Source organism: Phodopus roborovskii, unplaced genomic scaffold, assembly GCF_943737965.1.
Source record: "Phodopus roborovskii unplaced genomic scaffold, PHOROB, whole genome shotgun sequence".
NCBI lineage: Eukaryota > Metazoa > Chordata > Mammalia > Rodentia > Cricetidae > Phodopus > Phodopus roborovskii.
The window spans coordinates 85,799-98,845 of NW_026126187.1; the positions used below are offsets into that span (position 1 = coordinate 85,799).

Below are 13,047 nucleotides of genomic sequence, written 5' to 3' on the forward strand. Positions count from 1 at the left end.
GTTTTGTTTGCTTAAAGCAGAGTATATGCCATAAGGATCTGTGAACATCTGGCAACCTGATTGACACAATCTTCCATTCAGTTATCAGTATCTGACACCAAATTTGATTATGGTAAACTAAAACAAACAACGTATAATTCAATTTAAAAATAATTTAATGAGTAAATAAGCACCTTTTACTTAATATCTCTTCATCAGCACACAAAATATGTGAAATTCTCCTATTACTAGGTGTTGGGCCAAAGCATCAATGCATATAACTCAATGAAAAAAACAATAACAGAGTAATCAAAATAATATGGGAAGCGGCATATGAAAAGGAAGTTCTAAGTTCAAAAGTGACATCATATACAGTTCTACACTCCTTGATTTCACATAGAAATTTAGAGCTTAATTCTCACAGCTTTTTAAGCCTCATAAAGCAAGGGAAATCATGTTTTTGCTCATTTTCTTACTTTATTTAGGCTGGCCCTATTCCATTTAATTTTTAACTAAAAATAATATTGTATATGAAGGGAACAGTGTCATATTTTCCTCTGTTGTGACTAATTACAGAATTCATTCTTAAACATATTTTATGTATGTGTGCATGTGTGTCAATATGTATATTAGGTGTATCTGTATGTACATATTTATTTAGGTACACATGTTTTCATGTGGAAACAAGAGATCAAAGAACCTTCAGTATCTTTCTGTGTTTTCTCCCCCTTGATTTCAAATAGTTCCTAACTGAACCTGGGGCTCACTGATTCAGCTGTACTGGCCATCTAGTAAGCTCCCTGCATCCTCCTGTCTCTGTTTCTTCAAGAATTGTATAACAGACACAACACACACTTCTATATCAGCTTTGTAAGTTGCAGACAGAAGTTTCTGTCCTATCCTTCCTGCAGTCATTTAGTCCCAAATAAACATAGAGAGGTGTATATGAATTATAAACTGTTTGGCCAATGGTTCAGGCTTCTTATTGACTAGCTCTCTCTTAATTAACAACACATTTCTACTAATGCATATATCTCCCCATTGTTTTTTCTTACTGGAAAATGCCCAGGTGTTCTCCCTTACTACACCACATCTCCTTCAAGACTCCTCTCTGTGTTCCTCTTTCTAGAATTCTTTCAGCCTAGTAGCACTACCTATACTGCCTGCCCAAATACATATTGCCGGTCTATTGCCTGGAAACAGCTTTACTCATCAACCAAAAGGGAAACATATTTACAAATTACAATAGGACATCCCTCATCGAAAGTGGGTAGTGGTGAACCACCCTTAAGTGTTCATTCGTTTTAACACCAGCAATTTATTGACTCAGACATTGCATAAGACCCTATTTATTGTTTCTTCATGGTGGTAACACTTAAAAACCTTTCTTGTTTCAGTTGTTGGAATAAACAATGAATTGCTAGTCATACTTAGGCTTTTGAACTCTCATGATGTTTCATTAGCATTGTTAGCCTGAAGCATAGAATTTCTAGGATCCTCTGCTCCCTGTAGATTTGAGGGGCCTCTGTGATCAAAACATCAAGCAGCTGGGGAGCTCCACCAAAGGTGAATAGCAATCAGGATGAAGTGAGATATGAACAACTGGTTACAAAATTCTTTTAAGAAAATGGAGTGATGTACTAATACTTTCTACATCAGCATAGTATTTATAAAGTCATTTTCAACTTCTGAACATTTCTCATGTTTTAAAATGTTAATATATATGAACTGAGAAAATGGCTCCAAGGATAAATGCTCTTTATATGAAGTCTAATGATCTCAATTTAATCCCCATGACCTGCATGATGGAAAAAGACCAACTCCTGACAGTTTTCCTCTGACTTCCACATGCATGCTGTGTCCATACCCATTCCCACACAAATACACAAAAATATTTAGCGTAATGAAGATATTAATGAATCTATGGAAGCTATATATAACTATAGCTTTTATTTCATACACATAGCTTAAATTGCCTATATGCATGTGAAATATTTTGCAATCATTTTTTTCATTTTTTGTACTACACTTTTCTCCTTTTAAAACTTTGTTATTGTATGAGCACATGTGTACATGATATATAGGTATGCATGCAGGAGCAACCAGGCATGATCCACAAATGGATTTCAGAAGACTCTTTTGCACACCTTTACATGGATTCCAGGGATTGATTCATTTGGTTAGGCTTGCAGTATAAGCTATGCCATTTTCTGGCAAACTGCTTTTTCCTTTTTAACTTATCTTGGAATTTTATTTTCTATTTTTACTTTTTTATTTACATTAGAAATAATTGTTTTTGCATGTCAATCCCAGTTCCTTCTCCCTCCCCTCCTCCTCTGCCCACCACCAAACTCCTATCCATTCAATCCCATTTCTGCTACCCAGGCAGGGTGAGAACTTCCATGCAGGATCTTCACATCTGTCACATCATTTTGGTCAGGGTCTAGGCACTCCCCCATGTGTGTAGGCTGAGGGAGTGTTCCTCTATGTGGAATGGGCTCCCAAAGTCCATTTGTACACTAGGGATAAATAATGATCCACTAACAGAGGCTGCATAGACTGCCCAGTCCTCCTAATTGAAACCCATATTCAGGGAGTCTGAGTCAGTCCTACTGCTAGTTTCTGAGCTATCAGTCTGGGGTCCATGTGCTCCCACTTGTTCAGGTCAGCTGTTTCTGTGGATTTCTTTAGCCTGGTCTTTACCGCATTGCTCATCACTCCTCCCTTTCTACAACTGGATTCCAGGAGTTCAGCTCAGTGCTTAGCTGTGGGTGTCTGCATCAGCTACTGGATGAAGGCTCTTGGATGGTATGTAAGGTAGTCATCAATCTCATTATAGTAAGGGCATTTAAGGTAACATCTCCACTATTGGGATCATCCTTGTAGATTTCTGGACATTTCCTTATTGGTAGATTTCTCTGGACCTATCATGGCTTCTTCTATTCTTTATTGGCTCTCCTCAATTCCCTGTCTCAATCTTCCTGATTCCTCATGTCCTCCTCTCCCCTCCTCTTCGCCCCTTCACTTTCTCCTAACTCTCCCCTCTCCCCATGCTCCCAATTTGCTCAGGAGTTCTTGTCCCTTTTCCCTTCTCTCTTAGCCTCCTCCTTGCTTACTAGATTCTCTGGTGGTATGAACTGTAGGCTAGTGATCCTTTGCTCTATGTCTAATATCCATATATGAGAGAGAACATGTTCCTCACTCAACTGGGCTACCTCACTCAAGATGGTTTTCTCTAGGTCCATCCATTTGTCTGCAAATCCCAACATTCCATGTTTTTTTTCCAGTGAATAGTACTCCATTGTGTAAGTGTACCGTATTTTCTCTATCTACTCTTCAGGTGAGGGGCATCTAGGTTTCTCTAATGAGACCTTGCTTTTATCTTCTATACTTAATAATGTTGGGGTTAAAGGTGTAAGCTATAATTGTCTTTCAGACTGATTCACTCTTGTGTAGATCTGGGTGGCCTTGAACTCAGAGAAATTCATCAACTCCTTATTCCTGTGTCCTAGGGTTAAAGGTGCACCATCACCTCCTAGCTTCTGGCTGCTGGGATTTAGGGTGTGTATCACCACTGCCCAATCTCTATAGCTTGTGGCTGACTTTGCTTTTCTGAATCCTCAGTCAAGTTTTAATAAATCATAAATAAATGTCACTATATATATGACATGCTATGTGTATATGTTCATTATTTTTAAGGTAAATGGATGCTATTAGATAAATTTTTGCTTTTTAGTTTCTGAAATCTCCAAAAGTTAAGCTATTTATTTGTTTTCTATCTTCTTCTTACATCTGAGATTGGGATTTGGTATTTGTAACTGGTTTAAAATTTTCAATATTATTTTGCCCTTTTCTTTTCATTTGCTATTTTCCAAGCTAACAGATTAGCTCAGTTTTGTTTTATCTTCCAGAACTTTTATTGAGTTTTTATACTGTCAACATCAATAGACATTTATTACATTTATTGTTATTATAGAAATAACTCTTAAACATATAATTAAGACATTCGATTGAACATTTATTGTTATTATAGAAATAACTCTTAAACATATAAATAAGTAGGACATTCAATTTAAGAGTCTAGAATTCTGTAGGAACAGTGGGTTCTGTTGTTCTTTTGCTATAATAATTGACTAAGAAACACAAACACGAGACTCAGTGCCCATCTGGAGTTTATTGAGAGAGGGGAGAGAGGGTGGGGTAGCTGGTGGCCAAGCAAAATCAGGGGAGAGAGAAAAAAAAGAGAAAGAGCAGAGAGAATGAACAAGAGAGGGCAAGAGAGAGAGGCACACTTGGAGCACTTGCTTTAAAAGGGGGGGGGTTGTGCATGCATAATTGAGACCTCTGGCAGCCCAGTAAAGCCTGAAGTAGGGATGATATGGTCATAAGCATCTGGCCCATCATTAGGGGCTAGGGTCAGCAGCTGATGATTCCCAACATTCCCACCTCTTATTGTTATTAAAAAGGTGGTTGTTGGGCGTGGCAGGTTAGGGAATAAGGACTTTGAGTTCTCAAGACTGCTTCCTGCTGACTTGGAGGATGATCCTCTTTGGAGGAATTAGAAAAGGGGGGGTTCTGCCACATTTTCCTGGTAGTTGGTTGTTTCATCACAATCCTGACTGTATGGAGCTCTGGCATCTATTTGAGACCTGGCAAGATGTTAACAGAGCAGAGGACAAGGTTAAGTTTTTTCTCTTAGGTCTGAGTACTTAATGGAAGAAGTAAGGTGGGGGAGAGGCTCTCAAGGGGGTCCCAGGAAAAGGTTAGGTAATATTTATTTGGAGTGAATCTGACCTGTAAATGGATCCAATTCAGCTCCCTGTAACTTAAAATAATCCTTTGAGTTTTTGAAACATAAATATTAGACACTTTATCAGCATACTCATGTTAGAAATGGTTTGGCTGAAAGAACTAACACATACAACTGGCACATATTTAGCACAATGAAAAACACCTTAATTGTGACCTTATAGTCACATAATGGCATAGTATGATGTTTAACACTGTCAGAATTGGATTAGTAGCTTATTAAAACTTTATTGATTAATGTTATGGCTATAAACAGTAGCAACTTTAAAATACCCGGTTTCAAAATCTGTTTTATAACAATTAGAGCCTTGGCTGCTGCTTTAAGCTGACAAAGCTACCAGTCATAAAAAGCATCAGAGTTCTTGAGAAGGATAAAATTTTACCTGAATGATTAGAGAGTAACAGAGACTCACTAGTTGGCAGCATGGGCAGCCACCCCAGGTCCTCCATAGTTGTTGAAGTCAGAGGTTTCAAGAATATCTGCCTTCTGCTGATGGCACAAGACCTGTGGATTAGTAGCTTTTGGAAGACTTACCTACCCTTGGCCCGAGCAATGTGGAGAAAGTTGATTCCACTGCTCTCTTGTTCAAGGTCCTTAGAGCCCTTTGCATCAGGTGAGATGAAATGCAGGATTGTTCAGTGTCTAGTGTTGCCACTTTTGTGGGTGGAGCTTCTTCAGTGTCCATCAGTCATCTTGGAGGAAATGGGTGGTGCCAGCAGCTGGCCTGTCTCTCTGTTATAAAAGCTTTTTAATGAAACATTTTAAATGCCATTTTCTCTAGATCTCTGAGCATTTGAGGGCTGTCTGACTGTTTAGCATACCTTAGTATACAAAATTTGTCTTTAGTTACTTGCCTTAAACACATAGGTGGCTAGGTAAGGGATTATCCCTGTAATTAATTAATCTGTCTGGAAAACTGAATCCAAGCCGAGACGCTGTGGAGGGATGTTATATATACTCAGAGCTCTGCACCCTGACTGCACCTGGTTTTAACTTAGTAGGCTAGACTTATACCTGTAAAATACATGGGTGGCATAATATTTTGTTAGTTTGAAATAGAAATTTATAACCTTAAATGTTTACCACCATTTAAAGACACATTTAGAAATATTTGAGACTTACCGCAGTTGAATTTAAGTTGTATGAAGTTATCTTACATTTACATGAAGTTAAATTGAAATCAAATGTACAGATATATTAAACAGCACTGGGTAAAAATAAGAAGGACTAGAGTGTGAAGCTATGTATAACACAGTCAGTGAAAAAAGAAATTAGAGACAAAGAATAAGAGGCAAAAGGTAAATGAATTACAGGTTCTGTTGGTAGCAGAAGCTGGCTAGACTCCCTCTGCCTAGGTGGCTGATGTAGCAGAGGAAAGAACCATGGGGGGGGGGGCGGTGAGGCTAGGCCACCTGGTCAAGATGGTGGCTGCCATATCCCCAACAGCTGGCAGAATTCATAAAGTTTTGAGATATGATTTTGTTGGCTTTATTTTTCTCTCCATGAGTGAGGCAGAAGGATTTTTGAAACTAACAGGACACCGGAATCCAAGGGGTACTACATCCAAAAAGACCACCGTAGGGCTGAGCAATGTATGTACCAATCTAAAGGCAGTGCTAGGGTATAAAACCCAAGAGACTCCTCGTGGGTCTGAGAAACGACTGCACCAGTCAGCATAAGTGGTGCTAGGGGACAAAATCTGAAAACCTCATTCGTGGAGAAGAATGAAAAACTTAAGCATATGCTGCCTCAACCCAGCCCATTGCCCTGAGACAGGCTTCAGCTGTGGCAGGCAGGAGAGTTTTAGCATGGCTGGAAGAGAACAGAAACAAGTTTAGGGAAGGAGATTGTTTAGCAAAGAGGTAGAAGAAACTCCTTCCATCTACCTGTACGCTGGCAGTAATTTGAAAAATCCTGTAAGATATCAGGATCTAGAGAGCCCTTATGCAGCCAATTTGAATTATTTTCTAGGGTATATCTATGCTACTTTTAGTACAGAGGTAAATAAATCTGGATACCTTAAGAAGTGGCTTTAAGTGAAAGGATTTTAAATTTTCTATCAGGCATCCCAGTGGAGTGGTGAGGGATATTTCCTTGGTTGGTTTATTCCCCATGGGTGGAGAGAGAATCACTCTTGGAACTCATCAGCTGAAGAGTGTGGCCACAGGATAAGCGAGAATGGCAGAGCGTTATTCGTAGCTCCTCAGCCCGAAAACGTAGCCAGGGCCAACAGAGGCCAGAAGGACTCAGCAGTCTGAGATCAGAACAAGATATACCGCCCTGGGTCGTATGTCTTCCGCCTGTGAGGATTGTACCCAACCTTAAAGAAATTGGTTAAAATTTAAAAAGGGTACCTTACCTAATTGAAGCTGGTGTGGGATGGTATTTCCAGGGAACTGGGGGGGGGGTGGTGTTTGTAATCAGGGTTCACAAATACTTCAGGCTGGCCATCCAACAGTAAGCGGTAGCTGAATACTCAAGGAGGGCCTGATTCCTGTCACAGCACCAATGTTGTTCTTTTGATACAATTTTTGCCTAAGAAAAACAAACACGAGACTCAGCGCCCACTTGGAGTTTATTGAGAGAGTGGAGGGGGTGGGTAGCTGATGGCCAACCGAAAGCAGGGGAGAGAGAGAGAAAGGCAAGAGAGAAAGAGCAAGAGAGGGCAAGAGAGGGAGGCCAGAGAGAGAGAGGGGCATGCTTGGTGTGCTTGCTTTAAAAGGGGGGCTTATGCATGCCTAATTGAGTCCTCTGGCAGCCAGGTAAAGCCTGACATAGTGATGACATGGCCATGAGCACCCCGCACATCATTAGTGGCAGGGGTCAGTAGGCTGCTAATTCCCAACAGGTTCAAGGTACACATTTAGGGGTACACAGCTTTGTATTCAGTGAAAACAGAAAATGCATATGCGAAGCCATTTCTATTGTATTTTAACCTGTTGTTCAGTGTCATTGTATTCACTGCTAAACAATATCATACATGATTTTCCTTGATGGAATACACTTTTTACATGAGCTTCAGTTAACACTGATTTGAAACCAGAGGTTCCTTCACAGATTCATTATGTGTACTTTTGAACTAAGACCAATTCTATATATTATTTTTAGTACCAAAAGTCATGATTCTTTCATTATAACCTGATATAAATCCACTTGGTAAATACAGTAATTTTCTCTGCAAATTATGTTTAAAATTAAGCATATACACACATATATATGTCCACTTTTTATGTATATATATATAGAAAGTCTTTTGTTTCTTAATCAACATAGAATTTATGGGTAAGACAGGCATCTGTTAAAAACCAAAATGAAAAATCAGAAACACCTGGAAAATTTTCTTTTGAGACTCACACCTAGAGTCACTACCACACCATATGAAATAATGAATGTGTCACACCCTAAGATGTTTCTGCTGATCATATTTGAAGAAAATATTATAGTACACAAATCCTGTTGGATTAAAAAACCATTTTTTCCTATCTGACTTCAGCTTAACAAAGTTAGGTACATATATTCAAAATTGCATTTAATGGCATATTCTGTGGTACTATGGGTAAAAACATACATTTTAGAGTTCCATGACCTTGTGAAGATCATTTGATTAATTTCCAAACATGACAGATGAGTACCATTTTTTTATTTCTTCATTGAGTAGCATTACTTTTAATTTGGATTGATGGGTATTTGTTACACAATCAAATCAAACATTATTTCTCATAAATGTATGCAAATATTATGTATTAGCATAGATTTTTAAGGAGGAGGAATTTTAGTTGATAATGAAAATGTTTATTAAATTATCAATGATAAATTTATAAACACCAGTAAATTTACTGCTTTTGATTTCCCTCCCAGGAAGATCATTCAAACCCTTCCCTTATATAATCCTACACATGAAACATTAGAATTGAAAATAAGGAACAGTAATCCTGAAAATTTTGTCATGGAGATTAATAGAAAAATACCAGTAAGTACATTCAGAAATTCAAGAAACTGGTTGCTACAACTGCATTTTCTAATTCTAATATTAGGATTCTAATGCAATAATATCCTTAGAATTATTAATAATTTTAGTTTGTAAAGTTTTAAAAGATGGTATTCTATTCTTTTTTTATACCTGATCATAAATTGTAACCTGTTATTGGATCAGGAGAAGGAATTTTTGAATATATCAAAATACTTTACATGAAATTGTAAATGAATTACTGAAAATTTTCTTAACAGAAACTAAAGAAGGATGAATGTATTCAAAGTATATGCTATCTATTATGGAATCATGAATGAATTAAAAACTTTTTATGAGAAGTTAGAATATATAGATATAATTATACTCACTTATAAGTATAGTTCTTAACAATCAATAAATTTAAAGTTATTTCTTACTTTACTGAAATTTTATGTTTTATAAGATTACAAAATGTATTAAAATGTATATCCTTGAATATATTACTTAACAACATATAATTTAAATGTAGAGTTTTCACATATTATATATCTTCACTTTTATAGAAAACCAAAGACAATATACTGCATGGCATCTTGTGTCATTAAAAACAGACAATTTTATTCCTTCATCCATAGCTTTAGACTCCACAGATTTTTTTTTTACTAATTTATCAAGTGTTATTGGGCATAAATATGTACTTAAAGCTAACCCAAGAGCTATATATGAGGCAATAGTGTTATAAAATATATGAGTACAGTTACCCAGATGACAGCAAATTGATCCAATAACACATGGAAAATAATAAAAAATTTAACCATGATTGACATCTTTATTCTTGGTTTTAATTGCATAGTATTCCTGTAAGTCTTTACAAATGGTTTATTATTCAGTAATAGTTTAATAAATATGCATGAATCTATTTTAAAGATAAATAATGCAAACTGTTTTTTCCAACTCTTAATTATATTTTTCAGATATAGAAGAAATTGAAACAATAAACAACCCCCATGCCTTTAACTTTAACCTTTGCTTCACAAATTATTAATGATATGTCACATAATCTACTTCTCTTTCTTTTCTCTCCGTCCTATTTCTTAATATCATTCCAACCTAAGTACTTGATTAAAATTCTATCTTAATAGACTATAATCTTGCACCATCATCTTGAATCCATGTTAATTTAAAAGTTACTCAACTGTACTGATTGCTGTTTTGCCATGAAAAAAGCTAGAGACATCTAGAAGAATGAACCTTAACTGGGTTTCTCTCTAATCTTTGATACTCTTTTCCCACGTTATTTGCATCTTTTACTTATAATAATATATATTAAATTTGTTTTTGTGTTTCGTGACTAGTATCAGAGGTTATTGAACACCTAATGCTATATTTTACAAAAATTGACTGTTGCTGATGGGTTGTAATTTTGCTTGTTGTGTTTGAAGTTAATTTTAAAAAATACTTTAGTGTAAAATGAACGTTGCCGGGTATTGTGATTCTGTTATTCGGCTCCATTGGTATTAAATATGATATTATCCACAGTATAGTACTTTGATTATATATGACACTCAAATTTTCAAGTAATTATTTACTATTTCTAAAGAGAAATCTGAAACTCACACTACAAACCACAAACTACTATCATGAATATGTATATTACAAGATGAATTGAAAAAATTATTGTGAAAAGAATTTGACTTACACTAATGTTTTTAAAAAATGACATTTATTTCTTTTGACATTGACAGTTACAAGTTAGGTTCCTATAGTTACTTGGCTGGACTGTACCATAGAATTTTCAACAGCTTGCATTCCTAAATAAAGTTCATTTTTATATAATTTGGAAGTTTAAATAAGCTCTTGAGATTAATCCTAAAATATTAATACACAGTGAGTAATCTTGCATGGTCATTCATTGTCTGAAGAAAGAATATGGCCTGAGAACTAACATCCCAAATAGTGTTCCTCACATTTCCTATAATCAATATTTGTATAGTGGGTGTACAAAAGCAGATAATATGTGCAACTCATTACATTTATTAGACAGATGTCAGTTTTTCATAGACCTTGCTTACAAAAAATTCACCTCAACAAAAATATTGATTCTTGTTTTTCTTGTGTTTCTAAATTCTCACAGTTGGTCCTCCTACCTCACTCTACCACAGAGCTATCTGTTTACTTCCATCCATCCGGACTTGGGAGATCTGGTCATGAAACCTGTATTAACTTCTATTGTACACAGGTATGATCAATATGTTCTCAGATGAAGTAGAACTTATATAGATAATTTCAGTCCATGGAATTAATAACTTTTACAAGTAAATCATTTTCATTGCAAATTATTAAATGTTTTAATATAAGTACTATGCACTACTGATCTGAAAACAACTAAATAAGATATATTTGTCTTTAAACCTAGAAATTAAGCAATAAGTTCTTTCTCAAGTATAAAATAAAGTAAAACAAGAAAATACTCATCTTAAACATTTCCTAAATCAGATGAGCACTGGCCTTTATTTCAATCCCTCTGAGTATATATTCTCTTTCTGCTGAAAATCTCCCTTCCTAAATAGTTACAGCTAAACCAATAATTCATCTCTTCTGCCACTAAGTCCAGACCTTATACCCTGTCCAATGTTTCTGTTTAACCTTTTTGTCTTCTTCTTTTTTTTAATTCCCAAATGATTCCCATCTTTCTTTCTAATTCATCAAATTGAAATCACTTGCAAGTAAAACCAGGTCATAAAATTTTAATTGAATGAACTTTTTATTAACAGTACATATTATATGTGTACAAGAATATAAAGAACACACTTTAAAATAAGCTTTAGAATTTATTTTTGAGAGAAGGAACTGGGATCGAAATGTAAAATAAAAATAAAAAATAAAATAATATATAGAAAAATAATTTATTTTTGAAGCCTAAATATTTGAAATAACCCTTCAAATTTATCAAACCTAAACTGGCATTTGCAAATGAATAGCTAAATAATCTAAATGAGCTAAGAACAGTACATGTCAGACACATTTTAACTATTTCCTAAATGTAGCCTGAACTGAGAGAAATGGCTGACAGACAGATTTGGGGAGGGACTTGTGGGTGAGAAAGGGTATCTATAGGAGGGATGTAAGCACAGTGATCCATTAGGAAATGTTTAGTCCCCTGTAGGTGGTGTTCTTTTAATTTTTTTTCTTTTTCTTAACTGGTCTAAGTAATTAAAACTCAGAGTCAGATATAGGGGAAAATGTTGAAAGACCAGAGAGAAGGAGCAAGCCTTGGCCACACCTTACCTCCTTAACATCTCAACAGACAAGAGAGCAAGTTCCTATGTCTGCCTGTTTGTATCGTGTTTCAGCCCAGCTGTCTTACTTCCTGTCTGTCTGTATGGACCTCCAGACCTCTATCATTAGCCAATGGGATAGTCCATTCTCAGACCTCAGACAGGCTTTAATTATTCAACCAATATATCATTCACAGAAATCCACCTGCCTCTGCCTCCCAAGTGCTGGGGTTAAAAGTATGTGCCACCAACCCCCAGCACATTTAAAACAGTGATTAAAGTACTTTTTCATGTAATGTAAAATCATTTCCCTTACCTTCCAAATGTTCCATGCTGTGTCTGTGTATATGTATTTGTTTTAAGATTAAAACTTCATAGATATATTCAGTCAAAAGAGCACCCATTAAAGAAAAGAAATGACACATAATGGCCTAGATGTCAAAAAAGGGGATCTCTTGTACACTACTGGTGAAACTGAAAACTAGTCCAGTCACTATGGAAATCAATATGGTGGATCCTAACAAAACTAAAAATGATTATACTACACCTGGTTGTTTACCTGAAGGACTCCAAGTCAATACTTCACAGAGATGTTCATTGCTGCACTATTCACAATAGCGAGTTTATGTAACCATTGTAGGTTTCCAACAACAGGAATTGTTTTAGTTAGGGTTTCTGTTACTATGAAGAAACATCATGACCAAAACACTTGTGGGGAGGAAAGGGTTTATTTGACTCAGGTGGGAACCTGGAGGTAGGAGCTGATTCAGAAGCCAGGAAGGAATGCTGGCTACTACTGGCTTGCTTTTTCTGGTTTGCCCAGCCTGTTATAGAACCCAGAACCACCAGCTGCCCAGGAATGACACCACTCACAATGTACTGGCCCTCCCACATTAATCATTAGTGCCCTACTTGCTTGTCTACAGCCTTATCTTATAAAGGGTTATCCAACTTGAGGCTCCTTCCTCTCCAAGAGTCCAGTTTGTATCAAATTGACTAGCCAGCACAGGAATGGATACATGTTCAGCCAC

The 13,047-nt window shown here is 36.2% G+C and overlaps 1 protein-coding gene across 1 annotated transcript in view; it reads left to right on the forward strand.

Moving 5' to 3' along the window:
* The window catches only part of LOC127218582 (cilia and flagella-associated protein 47-like), a gene marked incomplete at its 5' end in the record, with an annotated part of 130,285 nt that overhangs the window by 70,777 nt on the left and 46,461 nt on the right, over window positions 1-13,047 (forward strand). Inside the window, 2 exon segments of the mRNA XM_051179595.1 lie at window positions 8,648-8,759; window positions 10,873-10,977. Coding sequence (XP_051035552.1) covers window positions 8,648-8,759; window positions 10,873-10,977 — 217 coding nt within the window.